The 22,122-nt window shown below is 44.4% G+C and overlaps 1 protein-coding gene across 2 annotated transcripts in view; it reads right to left on the bottom strand.

The window, feature by feature from the left end:
• LOC132566024 (zinc finger protein 135-like) overlaps positions 1 to 18,036 on the bottom strand; it is a 30,486-nt gene extending 12,450 nt beyond the window's left edge. The window contains exons 1-7 of one of the 2 annotated variants that reach the window (XM_060230674.1): positions 17,901 to 18,036; positions 15,456 to 15,937; positions 11,564 to 11,678; positions 10,228 to 10,289; positions 9,894 to 10,020; positions 7,018 to 7,140; positions 3,887 to 6,542 (exon numbers count right to left, since the gene is read on the bottom strand). In XM_060230674.1, coding sequence (XP_060086657.1) covers positions 4,735 to 6,542; positions 7,018 to 7,140; positions 9,894 to 10,020; positions 10,228 to 10,289; positions 11,564 to 11,678; positions 15,456 to 15,878 — 2,658 coding nt within the window. In that variant the 5' untranslated portion in view covers positions 15,879 to 15,937; positions 17,901 to 18,036 and the 3' untranslated portion in view covers positions 3,887 to 4,734. Of the gene's footprint in view, positions 1 to 3,886; positions 6,543 to 7,017; positions 7,146 to 9,893; positions 10,021 to 10,227; positions 10,290 to 11,563; positions 11,679 to 15,455; positions 15,938 to 17,900 lie in introns of those variants that run through there. The other variant, XR_009555040.1, reaches the window with a different exon arrangement.
• Positions 18,037 to 22,122: the final 4,086 nt, after the last annotated feature.

The raw sequence follows: 22,122 nt of genomic DNA, 5'->3' as shown, positions 1-22,122 counted from the left end.
AGGAATATCTCTGTCTAGTCTCCTGCCCACCTTCAGAGTTCATTGCTTGAGTTGGTCTTACCAACAGGGATATCTGACATCACTAAAAGAATCCCCAATTCCTGCTGGAACAGACTAGTGTGAAACTGAGATGGTTTTTTTACTTCATTGAAAAATCTACACAATTAAAGTACTGTTGACTTCCTGCAAGCCACACTCCCATAGTTCTCCTGCATGACTTCCCTGTAGAGAGATTTCTGGCTTGGATCCAGCAGGCCCCACTCCACCATGGTGAAATACATGGCCACCTCCTCAAAGGAAAACAGAGGCTGAAAGAAAAAGCCAATTCCCTCATCAGAGATCACATTAGGCAGAGACCTGACATTCTCAACGGGGGTATTTTGTGAAGGTGGAAGAGGGAGAACTCAGTATCTGTAACAGCACTGCCATTCAGAGCCTCTCTTCCTCAGACTTTTGAAAGCCAACTGCTGGAATGGCATCAAAATAAAGTTATTCAAACTACCATAAGTGCCTGTGTTTTCTCTTAATAATGCAACTTATTCATAATGAATAATATAGAGATTACAGAATCTGGACATTTAAGACAACATTTTCATATGATATAAAAATCTCATTGCTTGGAGTGACTGAAAGCCCCTCACCTGCTGTGCCTGCCTCTTCTCCTCTGCCTGCCTCAAGAGGAAACCTTCAACCAGGGCCACTGCCTGGGAACTGGTCTCTGAGCTCTCACTGGGGCAGGATGAGTCATCCTCATCGGCTGCATACAACTGTGGTTACAGCGTCCTTAACCACAATCTCTGGCACAGCTTTCCCCAGAATTCAACACCACTCCCTGCTTGAATGGGATGGGGACCTTTCCTTTTTTTTTTAAAAAAACCAATTTTTTTTTGCAATATATTGAAAAATATTCATCAAACATATACTTAAAGATATTAACCAATACACTACAAAATGTCCTCCTCCCCCCACCTCCTCTATTTCCTGACCTCCGCCGGTGCTTAAAATAATTAAAAAAGAAAATAAAGGTAAAATTCACAATTATAGAATCTTCACTTAAAATTCCAGTTACCTTGACACAAAATGAACCAAGCCTATGTAATAATTATTATTATAATTAACCCTCTATTTGTCTCATAAACTAACCCTCTACTAAATTACATATTAAATCAGAAATCCATGTTTACAGCTTTATCTTCCCATTAAAAAATTCAGGTAATATTGTCAAAAATCACTAAATCTCTTGACTTTCCATTGTTTTTCAACATATTTTTGAAATTTCTTCCAATCATTTTTAAATTTTTCAGAATTACAGTCTTTCAAGATTCTAGTGATTTTGTCCATTTCACTCCAGTGTAGTACTTTTAAGATCCAGTCCCATTTCTCTGGTATTTTATTTTGCTTCCACATTTGTGCATATGTCCTTGCAGCTGAAAGCAAATACCACACCAATGTCGTATCTCACTTTGGAAAACTTTCCATTTGTAATCCCACCAGAAAGATATCTGGTGCTCTCTTGATATTATAACCCAAGATTTTCAAAGTCTCTTGTTGAATCATTTGCCAAAACTGTTTCGCTTTCTCACAAGTCCACCACATATGGTAGAAAGAACCTTCATGCTTTTTACACTTCCAACACCTGTCTGATATTTGATTATTCATTCTTGCTAATTTCTTAGGTGTCATATACCACCTATACAGCATTTTCAAACAGTTCTCTTTTATATTATAACACGTTGATATTTTCATAGAATTCTTCCATAGGTGTTCCCATGTCTCCATTTGTATTTCTTTATTCATATTTATTGCCCATTTTATCATTTGAGGTTTCACTACTTCATCTTCTGTGGACCATTTCAATAGTAACTTATAAATCCTAAAACTCAATTTTTCATTCTCGCCTAACAGCATTTTTTCCATTTCTGTCTGATCTTGTCTTATTCCTGTATTTCTAATATCATGCTCCACCAAGCTTTTAATTTGTTGCAATTGGTACCAATTAAATTTATCCTGCAATTCTTCCACTGGGGACCTTTTCTTGATGCCTTGCCAGTTCCAAGGCATTCTGGATCCTTCTCTTCCATCTTCTTTCCCTTTCTCTTGGGTTGCCTCTGACTCTGGGAAGACTCTTATTCACTAAGCTGTGAAGAGGGAGAGGGGAAGATATCAGAAAGGCAGGAAGAAAAAGAGAACGGAGTTACATCACTGATCCTGGTGATGAGACACCTAAGGATTACCTCAGTGGCTCAGAAAGAGCATCTTTGTAGTTTGTGGATCAGGATTAATGTCCCTGTACTATATTACATATCAAGTTTTTAAAGATATGCTTCTTTGATCCTTGAAGCAACAAATCCACTAATATTTGCTTTTTAAAAATATGTTGTGGAGCTTGGCTTCCAGTTTCTGGGGATCAGTCTCTCTAATTGGTTCATTTGAAGGTAAACCGGAGTCCAGGACAAAGGCATTGGTAAGGGCTTAACCATTGGATGGCGGTCTACAATTGATGTAGATTCAGGTAGATAGCTGTGTTGTCTGAAGCGGCAGAGCAACATTTGAGTCCAGTGGCACCTTTAAGACCAAAAAAGTGTTATTAAAGGAATAAGCTTTCACCTGTAAGCATTACTACCCACCTGTTTCTATCTTCATGAAAGGCACCACATTAAGCCACATGGAATGGGACTCCATCAGTCTTACAAAGAGATTTGCACAGGTACACACTGATATTTCCTTTCTTACACAATGCAAAAACCTGGACTTCTGAAGAAGTTTGCTTGCACAGAAAAGTTTATTCCTTTAATACGGTTTTGTCTTAAAGATGTCACTGGACTTAAAGTTTGTTATATAATTAATGCAAATAAATAAAATGCCCCCCCCCCAAAAAAACACGCAGATGGGGGGTGCAGGGGCTCAAATATGCAGTATTTGGGACAGCCAATCAGCATGAATGACTCCTCCCATGTGATCACCCCTGGGACTTCTTATTGGGCCTCCCTCTGCCTTCCATGGCTCAGAATGTATTTTGGGTTACCAAAGTCAGATCCCGCCTTTCAGCCCCTGGGAGGAACACCATTTTTATCCTGCTCCCTGTTCCCGGAATGGGGCTCCAGGTGACAGACAACATATAAAATACACCTGATTAAATGGTACAAAAGATACAAGAAACTTTAAAAATATAAAAGTATTAGCCATCTATCTTGGATAACTTCCATCCACCCTCCAGCAGGGCAGGATGCAGGGATGCTGCTGGCCTCCCCCCACCCCAATCCTCATCTTTCAGCCCCTGGCAACAAGCACCATGGAGGGTATTTCTTCTTCTTTTTTTGGAGGGTATTTATTTAATCCCATTTATATCCTGCTCCCCCTCCCAAGAATGGGGCTCGAGGTGACAGATAACAGATAAGATGAACCTGATAAAGCAGTACAAAAGATACAACCCAGCCCACATGATCCAGCTGTCACTGGCTGTCAGATTCAGATTTACAATCTAAACATGCTCTCATTCCTTATACAGACTCAATTATCAACAGGGTCATCTTCCAATTGTTCTCCAGTTCGTGCTGAAAATTCAGGCCCACACATATAGGAATGTATTTCATAGATATAATGATGGCTAACACCAGCAAGATGTCCAGGGCATCATCAGCTTAAAGGTGTTCTCTAGGGTGCTCCTAGACTTCAACCGCACATTTCTACCACAGACCAACATGGCTGCCCACCATGAAACTACTTGCGCACAAAGTCTCTCACAGAGACATAACATGGAAACTATTTGGGCACAAGGTCTCTCACAGAGTCATAACATGGAAACTATTTGGGCACAAGGTCTTTCACAGAGCCATAATACGGAGGACTACCAGCACGTTTGGCTGTTAAATTAAATTTTACAACATTGAAAAAAATAAACTCTTTAATAATGTATTAATTTTAGTATATTAAATGTTGCCAAAATTTATGTTTAAACAGCAAGTATTGAAAACACTGTATATGTCTGCAGTATAACAGCTTATTCTTCAGTATCAAAGTTTGTTCTTCAGTACTTCCACAAATTTTCCAGTTTTTCCACTGGAAAAATAGAGAAAAAAAATCCTCAGACATATTAATTAATTAAATTGGTTTCTTTTTATACCTCACCATTCCCTGGGGAGGAGTGTTTCAGGTGGGTGACATGCAAGAGCATGGGTGTAGCTGGAGGCTACAATAAAACAAGAGCTTGGAGCAACTTTAAAGACTTCAGAAGTTTTTGAAGCATTGTTTGATTTTTAGGCACCTGTACCTTTTCTCTCCAAATAGGGACCCGAAGAAATGTACAAGTATGGTTTTCCTCATCTGTGGTTTTGTCCTCACAACAACTGTGCTGAGTACATCAGGTTGAGACAGTGACTGGCCCAAAGTCACCCAGCAACTTCTGTGAGACTCCCAGTTGTTAGTTCCTATGATCGGACCTCAGAACAGTACAATATTTTATGGAAGGATCAGCTTTCAGAAGTTGGCCTTAGCAAATGTTACCAGGTTTTGGGTCCGAATTACAGTCAAACTTAAGACTTTTGCTTCTAAAATACTGCCTAGTTTTGGAATAACATACATCTACAAACAGCTCTAATCTAGAATGAATATTCATAAAATTCATGCCATATTCTAGTAACGAGTTCAATATGCCTTCCTAGGCTAAGAAGTTACATGTCTTTTCCCTGTGTGGTATCTTAGATGTTGTTGCCCATAAGAATGCTGACTGAATGTCTATTCAGGTTTTTGCCCTCCGTGGATTCCTTGATGCTGTTTAAGATGGCTACTCTGACTGAATTTCCTCCCACACTCTGAGCATTCAAAAGGCTTCTCTCCTGTGTGGGTTCTTTGATGCTGTTGAAGATGGCAATTGTGACTGAATCTCTTCCCACACTCTGAGCATTCAAAAGGCTTCTCCCCTGTATGGATTCTGTGATGACGTTGAAGAGTACTTCTGTCACTGAATCTCTTCCCACACTCTGAGCATTCAAAAGACTTCTCCCCTGTATGGATTCTTAGATGTTTTTGAAGATTGCCACTGTGACTGAATCTCTTCCCACACTCTGAGCATTCAAAAGGCTTCTCTCCTGTGTGGGTTCTTCGATGACTCTGAAGATGGCCATTCCGACTGAATCTCTTCCCACACTCTGAGCATTCAAAAGGCTTCTCTCCTGTGTGGGTTCTTTGATGCTGTTGAAGATGGCCATTGTGACTGAATCTCTGCCCACACTCTGAGCATTCAAAAGGCTTCTCCCCTGTATGGACACTTTGATGGTGGTGAAGAGTGCTTCTGTGACTGAATGTCTTCCCACACTCTGAGCATTCAAAAGGCTTCTCCCCTGTGTGGGTTCTTTGATGACTTTGAAGATGACCACTCTGACTGAATCTCTTCCCACACTCTGAACATTCAAAAGGCTTCTCCCCTGTGTGGGTTCTTAGATGTTTTTGAAGACTGCTACTCTCACTAAATCTCTTCCCACATTCTGAGCATTCAAAAGGCTTCTCCCCCGTGTGGGTTCTTTGATGCAGTTGAAGACTGCCACTCCAACTGAATCTCTTCCCACATTCTGAGCATTCCAAAGGTTTCTCCCCTGTGTGAGTTCTTTGATGCAGTTGAAGACTGCCACTCTGACTGAATCTCTTTCCACACTCTGAGCATTCAAAAGGCTTCTCCCCTCTGTGGGTTCTGAAATGACATTGAAGATGGCCACTGTGACTGAATCTCTTCCCACATTCTGAGCATTCAAAAGGCTTCTCCCCTCTGTGGGTTCTTTGATGCTGTTGAAGACTGCTAGTCTGACTGAATCTCTTCCCACATTCTGAGCATTCAAAAGGCTTCTCCCCTCTATGGGTTCTAAGATGACTTTGAAGATGGCCAGTTTGACTGAATCTCTTCCCATGCTCTGAGCATTCAAAAGGTTTCCCCACTCTGTGACTCCTTTGGTGTACAAGGAACTGTGATTTGTATCTGAAGTACTTTCCACACTGAAAACATTGACATGTATTCAGTATACTGTGCTTTGAAAAATGTATATTACTCTCTTTTCCATTCAAGAATATCACTCCACTCTTGGAATAGATTAAAGGCTTCTCTCTTGTATGAATTCTTTGATGTTGAACAAGGTCTGATTTCTCTGAGATGCTCTTGCCACAGTCTGAGCAGCTAGAAGGTTTCTTTCCTGTATGTGTCCTTAAATGTCGAAGGAACTCTGCTCTGTGAATCATGATCTTTCCACACTCCAGGCATTGATGGGTCTTCTTTCCACTGTGCATTCCGAAATGGACAATATATTGGGTTTGATCTGAGAAGTTCATTCCACACGCCAAGCACTTGTATGCTTTCTCCAACATGGGAATTACTTCTTGGAAATCCCCCTCTTGGCAAAGAATGGATTTATCCCTCTGTTTCATCCTGTGACTGACTTTCTGCCTCTTCAGTCTGCCTTGAATCCTGACATTTCTTCTCACATCTTCCTTCTTGACTTCATCAAGCAATAGATGATGCAGTTCCCCATCGTCCTCATTCCTCTGATCATCTCTTGCTGGAATAAAGAGAGAGATATCTTGTTAGAATCCACAGGAGGAAATTTGGTCAGCCCCTGAAGTTCCACTCAGGCTGCAAATAGTTCCGTGCCTTCCTCCTGGTGCACTCTGAAGTGTACAATAAGATACACTTTGAAAGTACATTAAGCCTCCTGCATCAGTGACCCTTGGTTGGGACTCTGATCATTAATATTGACTCTCCACCTCTGTGACTTCTTTGAGGGCTATTTTGTGACTGAAGCTCTTTTTTGTATGTCAAGCAATTATACAATTTCTATCCTTAAGCATTGGCGTTCATTCTCTGACTGAAGGTATTTAAAAACATAACACTTTCATTTCCCTTTTCCCTGCAGAGGATTCTCTGGTTCCCCTGGAGGCCTTTGTTCCTTCTTTTGTTGACTGACCTTTCTTCATGGACTGGGGTTTCAGGGAGGACCCCTCTTTCACAAGGAATGGGCTTATCCCTTGTCTTACCTGCATGGCTTTCCTCCTTCTTTTGTGATCCATCTCCATCTCCAAAGTTTTCTTCAGCATCTTCATTCTTTACTTTTTCCAAAGAGAACCCCTGGAATTCCCTAGCTGTCTCCTTTACATCTGCTGCTGGAAAGAAGAAAGAATTTCAATCAGCACCTATGCAAGAAGCCAAGTCACCAGTCAGGCACTCCTCACTCTTGGGTCTGCATTTCTTTTGTAAGAGCTTCTTTCCTACCAAACTGAGCTACTGGTCACATCTTATCCCTACCAGCCCCTCCTGCAGAGATTCTGCCCATTCTTCCTCTCCCAAAACTGCCTGTATGTATTTTAAGGTGGAAAGTGACAAAGAATGATCTCCCCCCTGCTCCCATTTGACTTGCCATGTGTATTCTACGTGGCTCTTACATTATGCAAGTTTGGCCACCCCTGCTGTACACCTTAGTTGAGATTGTCTATTGTCTGATGCACAGCAATTTCTGAATCCTCCAAGGATTTCTGCCTCTCCTAGAAGTATCAAGCCAGCCTGTCTCTCTGGAAAGCAGTGCATCTTATTGTCAGCAAGAGACGGCCAGAAGACTGGCTTATGGGGCTTCAAGGTCATTAACCTGTTACAGCAGAGTGGCAGGAAGATTAGCTCCCTCCAGGAGTTGACAACCCAAAAAGGGAGTTGACAGGACTGAGTCTGAAGGCTGAGTCAGGCCAGGTCTGTCACATCATGTAAACAAGGGGAAGCTAGTTTGGCAAAGCCCGAGAGCAGCACAGGGGTGTAATTATTGTTAACCCTCTTCCTTGGGGACAGGGGAGATGATGCCAGGCAGTTTTTAAGAAACCCAGGCTTCAGGGAGCACTGAGTGGACAGCTTTTCTATCCCTCTGTGTTTTTCTGTGGCAGATGCTTTCCTGCCTTAAGTGGGTGGAAAGGATTTAGCTTTTGGAAAGAGTTGGTCACTTGTCTCTAGGGGAGACAGAAGGCTGCTGCGGTACTTTCTCCATCTGGCTGTGGCTCACCCGTGTTTCAACTGAGAACTCATCTGTGTTTACTCGGCTGCCAAAGTCAGTGGGAATCTCTTCAACAGCACACGATTCCACCCTCTTGGGGTGAGGACTGATCCTCCTCACAGCAACACAGATGCCATGTGGTTTGGCTTAAGCCAGTTCTCCTTGGGTGGCAGTGTTAATTGATGGGACTACCAGCTGCAGGTCACCCTTACAAGCCCTCAGACCCATCTCTACCTAACAGCAAGGCCTGAAGGCATCCATTTGAAGACTGTAGGAAAGGGTTGATGTGCCTTTGGGTTCATGTAGCTGAGTTGTTCTGGAAGGATGGAACCATGGTCAAGATCCAAGCCCACAGTCCTAACCACTCTTTGGGGGATGGATCTTTCCAGATTACAGTCAGAGCGGATGGCCATAATCCCATCTGGGGAAGGGGATGTTGTAGAGGCTGACAACTGAGAAGTTAGGATCTGGATTCTTCCAGAGTCTTTCGGAGGGCCTCTCAGCCCCACCTTGGCCTCAAGACAAGACAACTTCCCTGGCTTGGGTGATGGCCACAAAGCTGGTTTCAGCTGCCCTGGATCAGTGGGGTGGATCGCTCTACCTGGCCATGCTGAACATCACTTTCATGGCCACCCCAACTGCTCAATGCACCAAACGGTGGCCAGTTAGCTGCACTGGCCTCACAACGATATATTGCATTATCCTAATGGGAGAAAGTGTAAGGCAAACCTAACTCAAACAGGAATCATTTTGGATATTCAAACTGGGCACTCTTTCGCCCCAAGGGCTTAATGCCATTTGGATTTAACTTGTCATTTGTAAAATTATTTGTATGAATTCAGGTCCAGGGTCTTTGCAGTGGTGACGCTTTATATAGAAACAAGCTATGAATGTTAAGGTGTTATAAATACATGATTTTTATTATATGCAAGGATAATGAATAAACTATTTTTTATATTTGTATGTAGATTCAAAGGAACAAACTATTTTTGAGTAATCACATTTTAGAATGTAATGCAGATATGTGTGTATGTTGGTTTAATATGAATGGGCAGTTTGTAGCTGTTGCCAATTGAATGCATTTAGAATGTGGGCGTCGCGTCTACTTGGTCTGAGTGGCTTGACTGACGCCAGCATTTTGCATGACTTGAAGTGTCTGAGGAGTTTGGAGAAATGGTATGATTATTATTGTATTATTTTGAATTATGATGTATTTTGTACTTGGAGGCTTAGCATATGTATTTATTGTACAGTGTCCTGAGAGCATGCATGCCTGAAGAAGGCTTTTTTGGAAATGGCATGGTACTGCTAGCGATCCATTGCATCCATTTTGTGTGCAGGGACCATTAAGATATTGCATCAATTTCAACGTCAGCACATTGAAAGGAATGGGAGTTCCCTGGAAATGGGCTAATACCTTTATTGAATGTGTATTCTTTTTGAGTCTGCAGTAAATTTCTGTAAGATACAATGTATGGGATTTAATTGCGTGCCCTTTGTAATTTTTGAGGAATCTTCTTGGAAGATTTTATACATTGTTTCCTTATTTCTTATTGCAAACATTATATAGTCAATTACAGCTTTTGTTCCTGTGAGCTTTTTTGCTTTTCATATCCTAATGGAAGCAATATGCACCTATGGAGAGGAACGGTGGCTCAGTGGTAGAGCATCTGCTTGGGAAGCAGAAGGTCCCAGGTTCAATCCCTGGCATCTCCAAAAAAGGGTCCAGGCAAATAGGTGTGAAAAACCTCAGCTTGAGACCCTGGAGAGCCAGTCTGAGAAGACAATACTGACTTTGATGGACCAAAGGTCTGATTCAGTATAAGGCAGCTTTATATGTTCATATATGTTCATATGGCACCTGTGAAAGATCCTTACCCAGAAAAGCCACGTTCCCATAGTTCTCCTGCATGACTTCCCTATAGAGAGCTTTTTGGCCCGGATCCAGCAGGCCCCACTCCGCCTTGGTGAAATACACAGCCACCTCCTCAAAGGAAAATGGAGACTGAAAGAAAATGCAGATTCCCTTGTCAGAGATCATGCTGGGCAGAGACGACATTCTGGATTGGGGTGTTTTTTGAGGTTGCAAGATGTAGAGCTTGTATGTGTAAAGGCAGTGCTGTTCACAGCCTCTCTTCCTCAGACAACAGAAACAAAAGTGTCCCTGAGAAAGGAGTGAAACCTTGACTATCCCCCGTTCATCCTCCCCTACCTGGATCAGAGGCTGAGCAACTTCTCTGCAAAGAAAATAGCTCAATGACATGTCTTCACTGCCTGCAAGGGAGATAAAATTGGAAGGAAGGATTTTAAACTCAAATTCCAATTTTCTTTGCTTCTCTGAATCCTGCTTATACATCCCCATTTACAGGGTCTGAAACTTTGTCTTCTTTACAATCAATAAAATTTTTATTAACTTTTACTAAACTGCAGGAGAAGCAAAATAAAAGCACCAGGTATCCTTGGGGTGTTATAAACACTGTCAACACGTTTCAGATTTCTGTGAGACTTCAAATGTACCCTGTGAACCTTGGAGTTCAAATGGTTGCAGCATCCCTGCTGGATCAGACCAAAAGCTTGGGCATGACATTCTCCCACCTGCTGGACCTTCTTATCCATCCTGCAGTCTGGAATGGTAGGAGAAAAAGCGACTGGAAATGACATGGGACGACATGTCGCCATCACATCCAGCCATGTGATTTTTGCACATCAGCTAACACTCTGGGGAACTGCCAATGTGTTTCTAGAGTGTCTGCTGATGCTCTGACTTCACATCCAGGTACTTCGCCTAAGAAGACATGAAAATGACACCTTGTCTATCCAATACTCCACCCTCAAACCTCATATGGGCTCCAGTCCATGGATTGGCAACCCTAATCCAGTATCCCCTTTCTGACTGTGCCCCCCTAATGCCCCAGAAAAGCCTTTAAGAAATGTAACAAAGCCCAAACTACTGGCCTGTGTCAATGAGTTTTCTGAGATTTGCTGCCATAGAACACAGTAGGTGGGTGGGTGGGTGTGTTTAAAGCACTATCGAGTCACAGCTGACTTATGGGGACTCCAGTTCTTCAAGGCAAGAAAGATTCAGAGGCAGTGTGTCATTGCCTGCCTCTGCATAGCAGCCCTGAATTTCTATGGTGGTTTCCCAATCCAAAAAATAATCAGGGCTGGCCATTCTTAGCTTCTAAGATCTGATTAGCTTGGTTAGTCTGAGCCATGCTGGTCAGGAGAACATGGAGGTTCCACTGATTCACCTTGGCTAATTGCTGCACCCAGATTTGTCCTAATTTTCTTTTTTGAGATGAATTGAGTCTTTCTAATGGAAGGAAGCTGTGATATGCATGTTTTCATTAATGTAAATAAGAAGGGAATTGTTCTCCATTAATCTGTATACTTCCCCTTAAAATGGAGTGACCATTGCAACATCCTAGGACACTTTCCCCCAGAACTCTATTCTATATAGAAGTATTTTCCTTTTCTCCAGTCCTGAAGCTTCTGCTCAACAACTTCACTACGTGTACCAATCCCCTCTGGGCAGGAGGCCCCCTTACCACTTGACAGGGCCTCTCGGGTATGCTCCGGGGCCTGCGTCCTCTGACCTTCCTCTGACGGAGCTCCCTCTGTCTCAGAGAACTTTGCTTCCACCTTCACAGGTCTTTTCCACATCTGAAACAACAGCAAGGAAGAGGGGTAAGAGAAGGAATGGAACGGGGGGGGGGGGGGATATGGATCCTGACCCACTCCCAGACTCCTCATCCCTGACTCTACCATCAGAGCTGCTATAACCACAGGGGCAAGAACCAGAGTTGGGTTTTCTTCCAAGCTTACTGAACTAAATAGAAGCAGAAATATCTATAGGAGCAATACACTGAAGCATTATTAAAAAAAGTTGAAAGGAGAACAGATTCCTTTCAAGAAGAATCTTTTGAACAAGAAGGCAGAGTTTTAGATAGTAAAGCTGCACCGAGAACAACTGAGATAAAGAAATCACCAGGAGTTGAAGGGATATCAGTAATGCCACAAAAAAGGAGCCCATCAAAATCTCAACAAGAATCTGCCAACAAAGATGGAAACCAAAACAATGGCCCACAGACTGGAAAAAAACTCACTTTACATTCCAATTCTGAAAAATGGAGACATCGGAGACAGTAGCAGCTATCGGACCACTGCAATAGTTCCTCATGCAAATCAAATGATGCTCAACATTTTACAACAGTGCCTGTTGTCATATATTGAAAGAAAAATGCCAGATGTTCCGTTCCAGGTGGATTCACAAAAAGAAGAGTGAGTTGAGATCATATTGCAAATTTAGGATGGTTCATGGAGCACAGGAGAGAATTTCAGAAGATAAACAGCTTGTGATTCATAGCTGACATCCAAGCATTTGACTGGGGGGACCAAGAAAAGGTATGGTTGGTTTTTAAAGAAATGGGTGTGCCACAACATCGATTGTTTTGATGTTCAACCTGTACTCTGGGCAAGAGACCACTGTTAGAATACAGAGAAATAGATCAATATGCAGAACACATCATAAGAAAAGCTGAATTACATTTAGATGAAGGTGGAGTGACAATTGTAGGAAAGAACATTAACAATCTGAGTTATGCAGATGACATTAGTGGCAGAAAGTAGTGAAGACTTGAAATAATAACTAACGAAGGTTAGAGCAGAAAAAAATGCTAAAGGAAGATTACAGCTGAACATCAGGAAGGCAAAAATAATGCCTAGTGGAGAATTACAGAAATTGAATGTTGATGACAATAAAGAAATTGAAACTTTACAAGATTTTCTATTCCTTGGCTCCAAAATGCACTAAATGTACTAAATTTTGATTTAATGCACTAAAATTTGAAATATACTGCATCCCACCCCAACTAAAAGGGGGGGGCGGGAAAGCTGTTTGTCACCTTTATGCTTGAGAGGACACAAATGGGGTGTAATACAGGAATCTCAGTTAAATCCAACACAATTTTTAAAAGCTTCTCTTAAACACTTATCTCTTATTTTGACATATTTATTTTTGTGACTGTTATGTTGTGTGACTGTTGGACTGGATGGGCCATTGGCCTGATCCAACATGGCTTCTCTAATGTTTTTATGTTCCACCATTGCTGCCCCCTAATTGGATCCATACAGCTGTTGACACTGTAGACTTAGCTTGTTTTTCCTGTTTTGTCTCAAAACGTCTTCATCATGTTATATGCTCATTTGCTTTTCAGTCCTGTTTACAAGTTTGAATGGTTTTCTTCCATTGCATTGTATCTGAAGACGTGTGCTTGCACAGGAAAAGTCATACTTTGAATAAAACTCTGTTGCTCTTAAAGGTGCCCCTGGACTCTATCAACCAATAGGGAGGCTACAAAGAAGAAATCAGGAGACTGAGACTGGGAAGGGCAGCCAAGAAGGAGTTAGAAAGGATTCTTCTGTGTAAGGATGTGTCACTGGTGACCAAGATCAAGTTAATTCATACTGCAATACTCCCGTGACTGTTCCTTGGAAGGTCAGATGCTGAAGCTGAAGCTCCAATACTTTGGCCACCAAATGAGAAGGGAGCACTCACTGGAGAAGACCCTGATGCTGGGAAAGACAGAAGGCAAAAGATGAAGGGGATGGCAAAAAATGAGATGGCTGAACAGCATTATTGATGTAACAAACACGAATTTGAGCATACTTCGGAGGATGGTAGAAGACAGGAGGGCCTGGCGTGACTTTGTCCATGGGGTCACAAAGAGTTGGACTCGACTGTGTGCTGAACAACAACAATAGTACTCCCGATTACTACGTGTGGGTGTGAAAGTTGGACAAGTAAAAAAGCTGGCAGGAAGAAAGTTCATTCTTTGTGGTGCTGGTGGAGAATGTTTCTACAGATACCATAGACCAGGGTTTCCCAAATGCCCCCCTGCCCCCACATGGCCTGGTTATTTCTACACTTCTCCTTCATGGCCCACTAAAATTTGGGGGTGGAGCCAGGAGACTTTGGGGCTGGAACCAGGAGACAGGAAAGTACAAACATTCTTAAAACTCTTGCGATATTTTGTTTAGGAAAAGTAGAATAGTGGGATTTTGCAATGCAATCTTAAAAATAAAACATCAAGAAAAAGCACAAGGATCACATGCAGAAAACTAAAAATATATAATGCTCTCAGCCTGGGAAAACATGAAATGGCAGGGCATTTCAAGCTTCTTCCTCCCCCACCCCCCAGGTGTACTCAGATTAGCAATGGCAAGGAAGGAAGGAGAGAGAGAGAGAGAGGATAGGAAAAGACTGACTAACAGAGTGAGGGGGGAGTGGGAAATAAAGCTTCCCTCTGGCCAGTGTCTTTTCTTCTTTAGAAGAAGAAGAAAAAGAAGAACTGCAGATTTATACCCTGCCCTTCTCCCTAAATCAGAGACTCAGAGCGGCTTACAATCTCCTATATCTTCTCCCCCCCACAACAGACACCCTGTGTGGTGGGTGGGGCTGAGAGGGCTCTCACAGCAGCTGCCCTTTTAAGGACAACCTCTGCCAGAGCAATGGCTAACCCAAGGCCATTCCAGCAGGTGCCAGTGGAGAAGTGGGGAATCAAACCCAGTTCTCCCAGTTAAGAGTCCACACACTTAACCACTACACCAAACTGGCTCTCTCTCTTTATTGCCCCACACTTCCGTCGCCCTTCCTCATTCACCCTTCTGCCTGTCTCTCAGCCCTCCCTCCATCCCGTTGCTGCATCCCTCTGCCCCTCAACTTTTGCCCCACCCCCGGGCCGGCCCTCCTTCTGCTATCCTTCCACTTTGCTCCGGCCAGGTGCAGGCTGCTGGGGATGTCGGGGCTGCTGCTGCTTCAGCCACTCAGGCCTGGGTGTTGCTCTCCCCCCCACCACCATCGCAGGCTGGCCACAGCTCTCCCAATGGTGCCGTCGTCGGTCGCTGCCAAGCCCAGCCAGGGAGGCTGCACCAGGAGGATGTACTGGGCACGACCACCCCTGCTGCTGCTCGTTGCTGCGTTGGGGCCCCACTGGGCGCACACCATCCCCGTCCCTTGCTGTTGGCAGCCTGGGGGTGGGGCAAAGGCTGAGGGGGAGAGGTATTCAACAACAGGATGGAGGGAGGGCATGGCCAGTGTGGCTTTCTCTATAAGAAGCGTCCATGGCCCGGTACCAGGTCGGGACCCGGTAAATGGGAAACGCTGCCATAGATCACCAAAAAGACAAATAAGTGTCTTTGAGATCAAATCAAGCCTCAACTCTCCCTGAAATAATGCTATGAAAAATGGAAGGCAGCAGGGAAAAAGGAAGACCAAACTTGTGAAGCATTGACTCAATCAAGGAAGCCATGGCCTACAGTCTGCAAGATTTGAACAAGGCTGTTAACAAGAGGACTTTGTAAGGTTTATTTTATTTAATTTGATTTGTTGCCATAAGGTGGAAGGTCATTGCCTGAAGTGGGTGACTGAAAGTCCCTCACCTGCTGTGCCTGCCTCTTCTCCTCTGCCTGACTCAGGAGGAAACCTTCGGCCAGGGCCACTGCCTGGGAACTGGTCTCCGGCCCGCATCCTCTGACCCAGCCCTGCACTTCCTGGGGCAGGATGGCCAGGAACTGCTCCAGGATCACCAGGTCCACCATCTCCTTCTTGGTGTGCCTCTCTGGCTCTAGCCAGTGGTTGCAAAGTCCATGGAGCCGGCTGCAAACCTCTCGGGGCCCATCAGCCTCATGGTAACAGAACTTCCGGAAGTATTGGCTACATACTTCTGTGGTCACAGGGTCCTGAACCAAGATCTCTGGCACAGCTCTTTCCCAGAATTCAGCACCACTCCCTGCTTGGATGGGATGGGGACCATTTTTCAATATCTTGCCAGTTTCAGGGCTTTTGGGGTCCTTCTCTTCCATCTCTTTCCCCTTTCTCTTGGGTTGCCTCTGACTCTGGAAAGACACTCTCCTTCACTTGGCTGTGAAAAGGGAAAAATATCAAAAAGGCAAGAAGAAAACAAAACTGTAATGCCCTCTACATGGGGCTGCCCACGTCTCGAATTCGGAAGCTGCAGCTGGTGCAGAACGCGGCGGCCAGGCTGTTATTGGGTCTCCCTATTCGAGACCATATACAGCCGGGGCTGCGGGGACTGCACTGGCTGCTGATAGTATTCTGGATTCGCTACAAGGTGCTGGTTATCACCTATATGGCTAAGGACCTGCCTACTTTAGGGACTGTCTCTCCCCATATATTCCCCAGAGGGTACTTAGATCCGGATCGCAAAACTGACTAGTAATCCCTGGGCCGAGGGAGGCGAGATTGAAGGCTACTAGAGAAAGAGCCTTCTCTAGTGCGGCCCCCCACTGGTGGAACCAACTCCCAGACGATGTTAGAGCCTTGCGGGACCTTCCCCACTTCTGCAAGGCCTGCAAAACAACGTTGTTTCGAATGGCGTTCAAACAAAGCGTGTAGATGCCCAACATCGTTGAAGAATGGCATGATTTCAGCACTAAACTGTTGTTTTATGACTGTACTGCACAAAATTTTAAATTGTAACCTGTCTTAATTTTTAACTGATATATGATGGGGATTGTTTTATATTTTAGTGTTGATGATATGATGTTGTTAGCCGCCCTGAGCCTGCTTCGGCGGGGAGGGCGGGATATAAATATGAAAAATAAATAAATAAATAAATAAATAAAAGAGAACGGAACTACATCACCGACTCTGGTGAAGAGACACCTAAGGATTACCCTGGTGGATCAAAAAAAGCATCCTTGTAGTTTGTGGATCAGGATTAATACTCCTGTGCTAGATTACATATCAGGTTTTTAAAGATACGTTTGTTCGATCCTTCAAGCAACACATACATCAATATTTGCCTTTTAAAAATGTGTTGTGGATGTTATGAGGTTAGCTACCAATTTCAGTTGGTCAAGTGGGAACATCTGAAGACAAATTCGAGCATTGGTAAGGGCTTAACTATTAGAAGGTGTACTATAATTAATGTAGATTCACATGGACAGCCATGTTGGTTTGATGCAAAGTTTGAGTAAAGTTGCACCTTTAAGACCAGAAGAATTTTATTCAAGGAATAAGTTTCATGTGCAAGCACGCCTATCTGCCCCCCCACCCGAATCTATCATTTTGGAAAGCATCACTTTAAGCCATACTTAAGAATCCATCAACCTTAGGAAGAGACTGGCACAGGTAGAAGAAGACTGATATTTCCTTTCTTACACAATGCAAAAACCTGAACTATTCTGAAGAAGTGTACTTGCACACAAAAGCTTATACCTTCAATGGAATTTTGTCTTTAAAACGTCACTGGACTTAAACTCCCTTCTACAGTTAATGCAAATAAAATACTGCCCCCCCCCTCCAATAAAACCTTGCTGAGAGGGGGGAGGGAAAGCAGGGGCTCAAATATGCAGTATTTGGGGCAGCCAATCAGCATGAAGACTCCTCCCATGTGATCATCCCTGGGACTTCTTATTGGGCTTTCCTCTGCCTCCATAGCTCAGAATTTATTTTGGGTTACCAGATTCCGCCTTTCAGCCCCTGCAAGGGACACCATGGAGGGTATTTATTCAATCCCATTTCTATCCTGCTTCCTCTCCCAGGAATGGGGCTCGTGGTGACAGACAACAGATAAGATGAACATGATAAAACAGTACAAAAGATACAAGAAACGTTAAAAATAGAATAGTATTAGCAATCTATCTCGGATAAACTCTTTCCACCCTCCAGCAGGGCAGGACGCAGGGATGCTGCTGGCTTCCCCCTCCCCGCATCCTTACCTAACCGCTGCCGGGCGGGTCCCAATCCCCCGGGAAAGAGCCGCCTTGCAAGCCCTGCAGACCACCCCCCGCCCCCAGACAGGCGCCTCCAGACCACCCCCCGGGGCTGACAGAGGGAAACCCCACAGAGAAGAACTTCACCTTTGGAAAGGATTTAAAAGCCCCCCTCCCCAAACACGTGGCAAGAGCAGAATCCCTCTCTGCGGAGACCGAAAGGACTGTTTGGGGAGGGAACCCTCCCGGGCTCTTTCATGTCTTGAGTCCCTGCCCTGTCCTCGTTCCAACTTCCGCCCCCCCCCCCGCCTTGTCGGCCTCTCTAGCAATCAACTCGGCTCTTTTAACTCTTTCACGGCTGCGGAAGAAGCCATGAGAAAAGCTCCCTGCCCTCCCCGGAAAGACCCCCCCCCCCCGCGGGACTGGGCTTCATTCAGCCCGGCTGCAGTCGGCGTCACCCTACGATGCAGCTCAATGGGGCTGTTCGGGAGTCGCTGCGCTCCCGAAGGAGGGGGAACCCCCAGGCTGGACCAGTTACTATTCTGGGGAAAAGGAGGCTGAGAAACTGATCCCCGGTCCCTTCCTCGCCTGGCCTCGATCCTTCCTCCTCCTCGTCTATAAGCCAGGGATGGTGAAACTGCAGCTCGGGGACCACGTGTGTCTCTTTCAGACATATCTTGTGGCTCTCAAAGCCCCCACTGCCCTGTCGGCCAGCTTGGAGAAGGCCTTTCTCTCTTTAAATTTCTTCTCCAAGTCAAGCCGGATGGCGGCTTGGAAAATGCATTTAAAGTTAAAGTTGGTTTCTTTCCAGCTCTCCCTCCCCCACCTATTTCCTTCCGTTCTTGAGGCTCTCAACCCTCTGACGTTTATTCTATGTGGCTCTTACAAGTTTGGCCACCCCTGCTATAAGCACTGGGAAACTCCGGGGTGTGTGTGGATTAGGCATGGTTAGATTGCGCTTTTTTTACAGGCGAGCCTGGATTTCTCTGGCCCTGTGGAGAGAAGACGCCGGACCTCAAAGGCAGGCAGAAATAGGCCCATGTCTAGGAATTTTTAACAATATTTATCGGAGGGAAGGAACGGAGCCCCGATCCATAAACAGGAGGCTGAATTTTAAACCCCACCCCTTGAAGCGCTTGTTGTGTCCCCAAAAACAAACTCTCCGCTTGCAGCCCCACATAGAGAGAAGAGGGAAGAGGCAAATCCCTCCCTCCTTGGGAGGAGAAATGAATATGGGTGACCAAACACAAAAATCGTGAGGATCCATGAAGAATCTGTGCTACATTTCTGTGCCATGGCAGTGCCATAAAGCATGATTTTTGTGGTGCTGTCAGTGGTCATTGAAGATGATATGTGATTGGAGAGTGCATATGTGAGGACCAAATGCAAAGATCCTGAGGATACCTGATGATCCATGTTTTGGAAATACATTTTTGCACTGCGACAGCAACACATAGCAGATCCATGGGTTTCTGGGTGTCATCTGGGGCCATGGATGTTATATACAATTGGGTAATGAATTTTACAAGACTCAGTGCAAAAATCCTCAGGATTCATGAGGATCCTTGCTTCAGAATCATGTCATTGTGGTGTGTAAAAGACAAGAAACTGTGAGCATGATTTTTTTTTGCCATTTTCTAGTATGGAAATGATGTGATTGATGATTGAGTCTGGGCTGAACCAACACAAAAATCTTGAGGACCCATGCTTTGGAACCAGCATAGCAGCACCAGAAAGCAGTGGGTCGTTGATTTTTGCATTAAACTCTCTGGCTACAGATATGACTAGTGAATTGGTGATAAGGTTGGTGAGACTCGATGCAAAAATTCTGAGGATCCATGGGGACAGGTTGTTTGTAACTACATTTTTGTGCCATGGCAGAGCCACAGAGATGTGGATTCAGAGATTTTTATGTGGCCATATGTGATTGGATAACTTTGGGAATATCAAAGTAAAAATCCAGTGTATCTATGGCAGGGGTGGGGAACCTTTTTTCTGCCAAGGGTCATATGGATATTTATAACATCATTTGCGGGCGATAAAAATTATCAACTTAAAAAACAGTGCTTCGCCAAGGGAGAAATGATTTAGGCCAGTAAAATTAATGCAAATAATTGTTTTTCTATTTGAAGTCATGTGGGGAGAGCCTAATCTGGCGCGCACACACATACACCTGGCCTGCCGCCCTAGGCAAATGCATAGGTCCAGGGCTTTTTTGTAGAAAAAGCCCAGCAGGAACTCAGTCAGTAGTATATTAGACCACATCCCCTAATATTAGCATACTAGATCACACACTCATTAGCATACTAGGCCATACCATCTGGGATAATCAAGTGCAAACTGAACTGGTGGTAGCTGCCTCCCACCCCCCCATCCTTGCCACCCCTCCCTCCCTTCATGCGGAAACTGCAGCTGCTCCCAGCAGACCTTTAAAGGCACCCACATACCCAAGCAGTAGTCCTTCGCAATGCCCACCACTCAGGCTCCACAGAGAGAGAGAGAGGGAGGGAGGAAGGGAGAAAGAGAAATAAAGAAATGGGTGGAAGAAAGGGAAATGAAATTGAGGAAAGAAAGGGTAATAAAGGTAAACAAAGGGGAGAAGAAATGGAAATAAAGGGGAGAAGAAAGAGAAACAAAGAAATGGGGGGAAGAAAGGGAAATAAAAAAATGAGGGGAAAACTTACCTGAACTGTGACAGTAACTTTTCCAGGCCCTGCAGCAATTCTGGCCGGCCAGCCAGGCCCCTGGGAGGCTGCCGCACAGTACATTTGGGCCCTGTGATCCTTGCCTGGCCCTGGGGAGGCTACTGCACAGAGCGGCTGGGCCCCATGATCCTCGTTGGGCAGCCAGGCCTCAGGGAGGCTGCCAAATGGCTTGGTTCGCAATTTTGCCATTGGATTCTAAATCTGTACCACTTTGCATTCTTAACCACTGCCCACCAGCTATAAGTAGCTCTGCTCACTGTACCCCATTCCATTGTCTGAAGAAGTGTGCATGCACAAACGGAAGCTTACATTCTGAATAAAACTTTGTTGGTCTTAAAGGTGCTACTGGACTCCTCCTTTTGTTTTACTGCTTCAGACCAACATGGCTGCCCACCTGGATCTTTCATCAGAGTTATTTAGGAGTTTTGTTCTTTTTTCTGCAACTGCAGAGAACCATGAATAAAAAACATTTGTCCACAAAGATTTTCTCTTCTCCTCTAACCTCTTGTGTTTCTTTATTGGTGTTAATTTTTTTCTCTTCATCTGAGGACCTGTTGCTACTGTTTTCTACACTAAGCATGTCTTTGCCATTTGATCTGTCATTCTTAATATCAGGGGCCCCGGTTTTTAAACATTCCTCTCTGACACCGATTCTCCATTTACCACATTTTACTTGTGGCTTTGTTTTATCCACTGCTTTTTTAAACCTCTTTTCTCTTATCATAATCAATATCCTCTGATAGCTCTGCCAGGTCTTTCAGCAGTCCTTGGACTGGATAGACATCTGGAGCAGAGGTCCATCAGTGGCTATTAGCCACAGTTTATTGTTGGAACTCTGTCTGGGGCAAGTGATGGTCTGTATTCTTGGTGCTTGGGAGAAGCAATAGGGGGAGGGTTTCTAATGTCCTGGCCCCACTGGTGGACCTCCTGATGGCACCTGGGTTTTTTGGCCACTGTGTGACACAGAGTGTTGGACTGGATGGGCCATTGGCTTGATCCAACATGGCTGCTCTTATGTTCTTATGTGACACAGAGTGTTGGACTGGATGGGCCATTGGCTTGATCCAACATGGCTTCTCTTATGTTCTTATGTGACAGAGTGTTGGACAGAATGGGCCATTGGCTTGATCCAACATGGCTTCTCTTGTGTTCTTATGTGACACAGAGTGTTGGACTGGATGGGCCATTGGCTTGATCCAACATGGCTTCACTTATGTTCTTATGTGACACAGAGTGTTGGACTGGATGGGCCTTTGGACTGATCCAACATGGCCTCTCTTATGTTATTATGTGACACAGAGTGTTGGACTGGATGGGCCATTGGCTTGATCCAACATGGCTTCTCTTATGTTCTTATGTGACACAGAGTGTTGGACTGGATGGGCCATTGGCTTGATCCAACATGGCTTCTCTTATGTTATTATGTTCTGGAGATTTGGATATTGGTTTATCTGCAAGGGTGTGAGTCTTTTCTGGAACTGGACAGAGTTCATTACTTTCTTTGGTCACATCATTTTGATGTTCGTCTTTACAATTTAGCTACTCTTGGAGCAGTTTGGTCATTATTCTGCTCACTTACATAGGAGCTCTCTGACTCTTGCATTTCATTAAAGCTGGAAGCCATCTAAGGATTTATTCAGAGCTGAGTCAGAGTAAGATTCCTG

This window comes from Heteronotia binoei, chromosome 2 (assembly GCF_032191835.1).
Source record: "Heteronotia binoei isolate CCM8104 ecotype False Entrance Well chromosome 2, APGP_CSIRO_Hbin_v1, whole genome shotgun sequence".
Classification (NCBI taxonomy): Eukaryota; Metazoa; Chordata; class Lepidosauria; order Squamata; family Gekkonidae; genus Heteronotia; species Heteronotia binoei.
The sequence above is the reverse complement of the archived record's forward strand: the minus strand, read 5'-3'. Positions and strand labels throughout refer to the sequence as shown.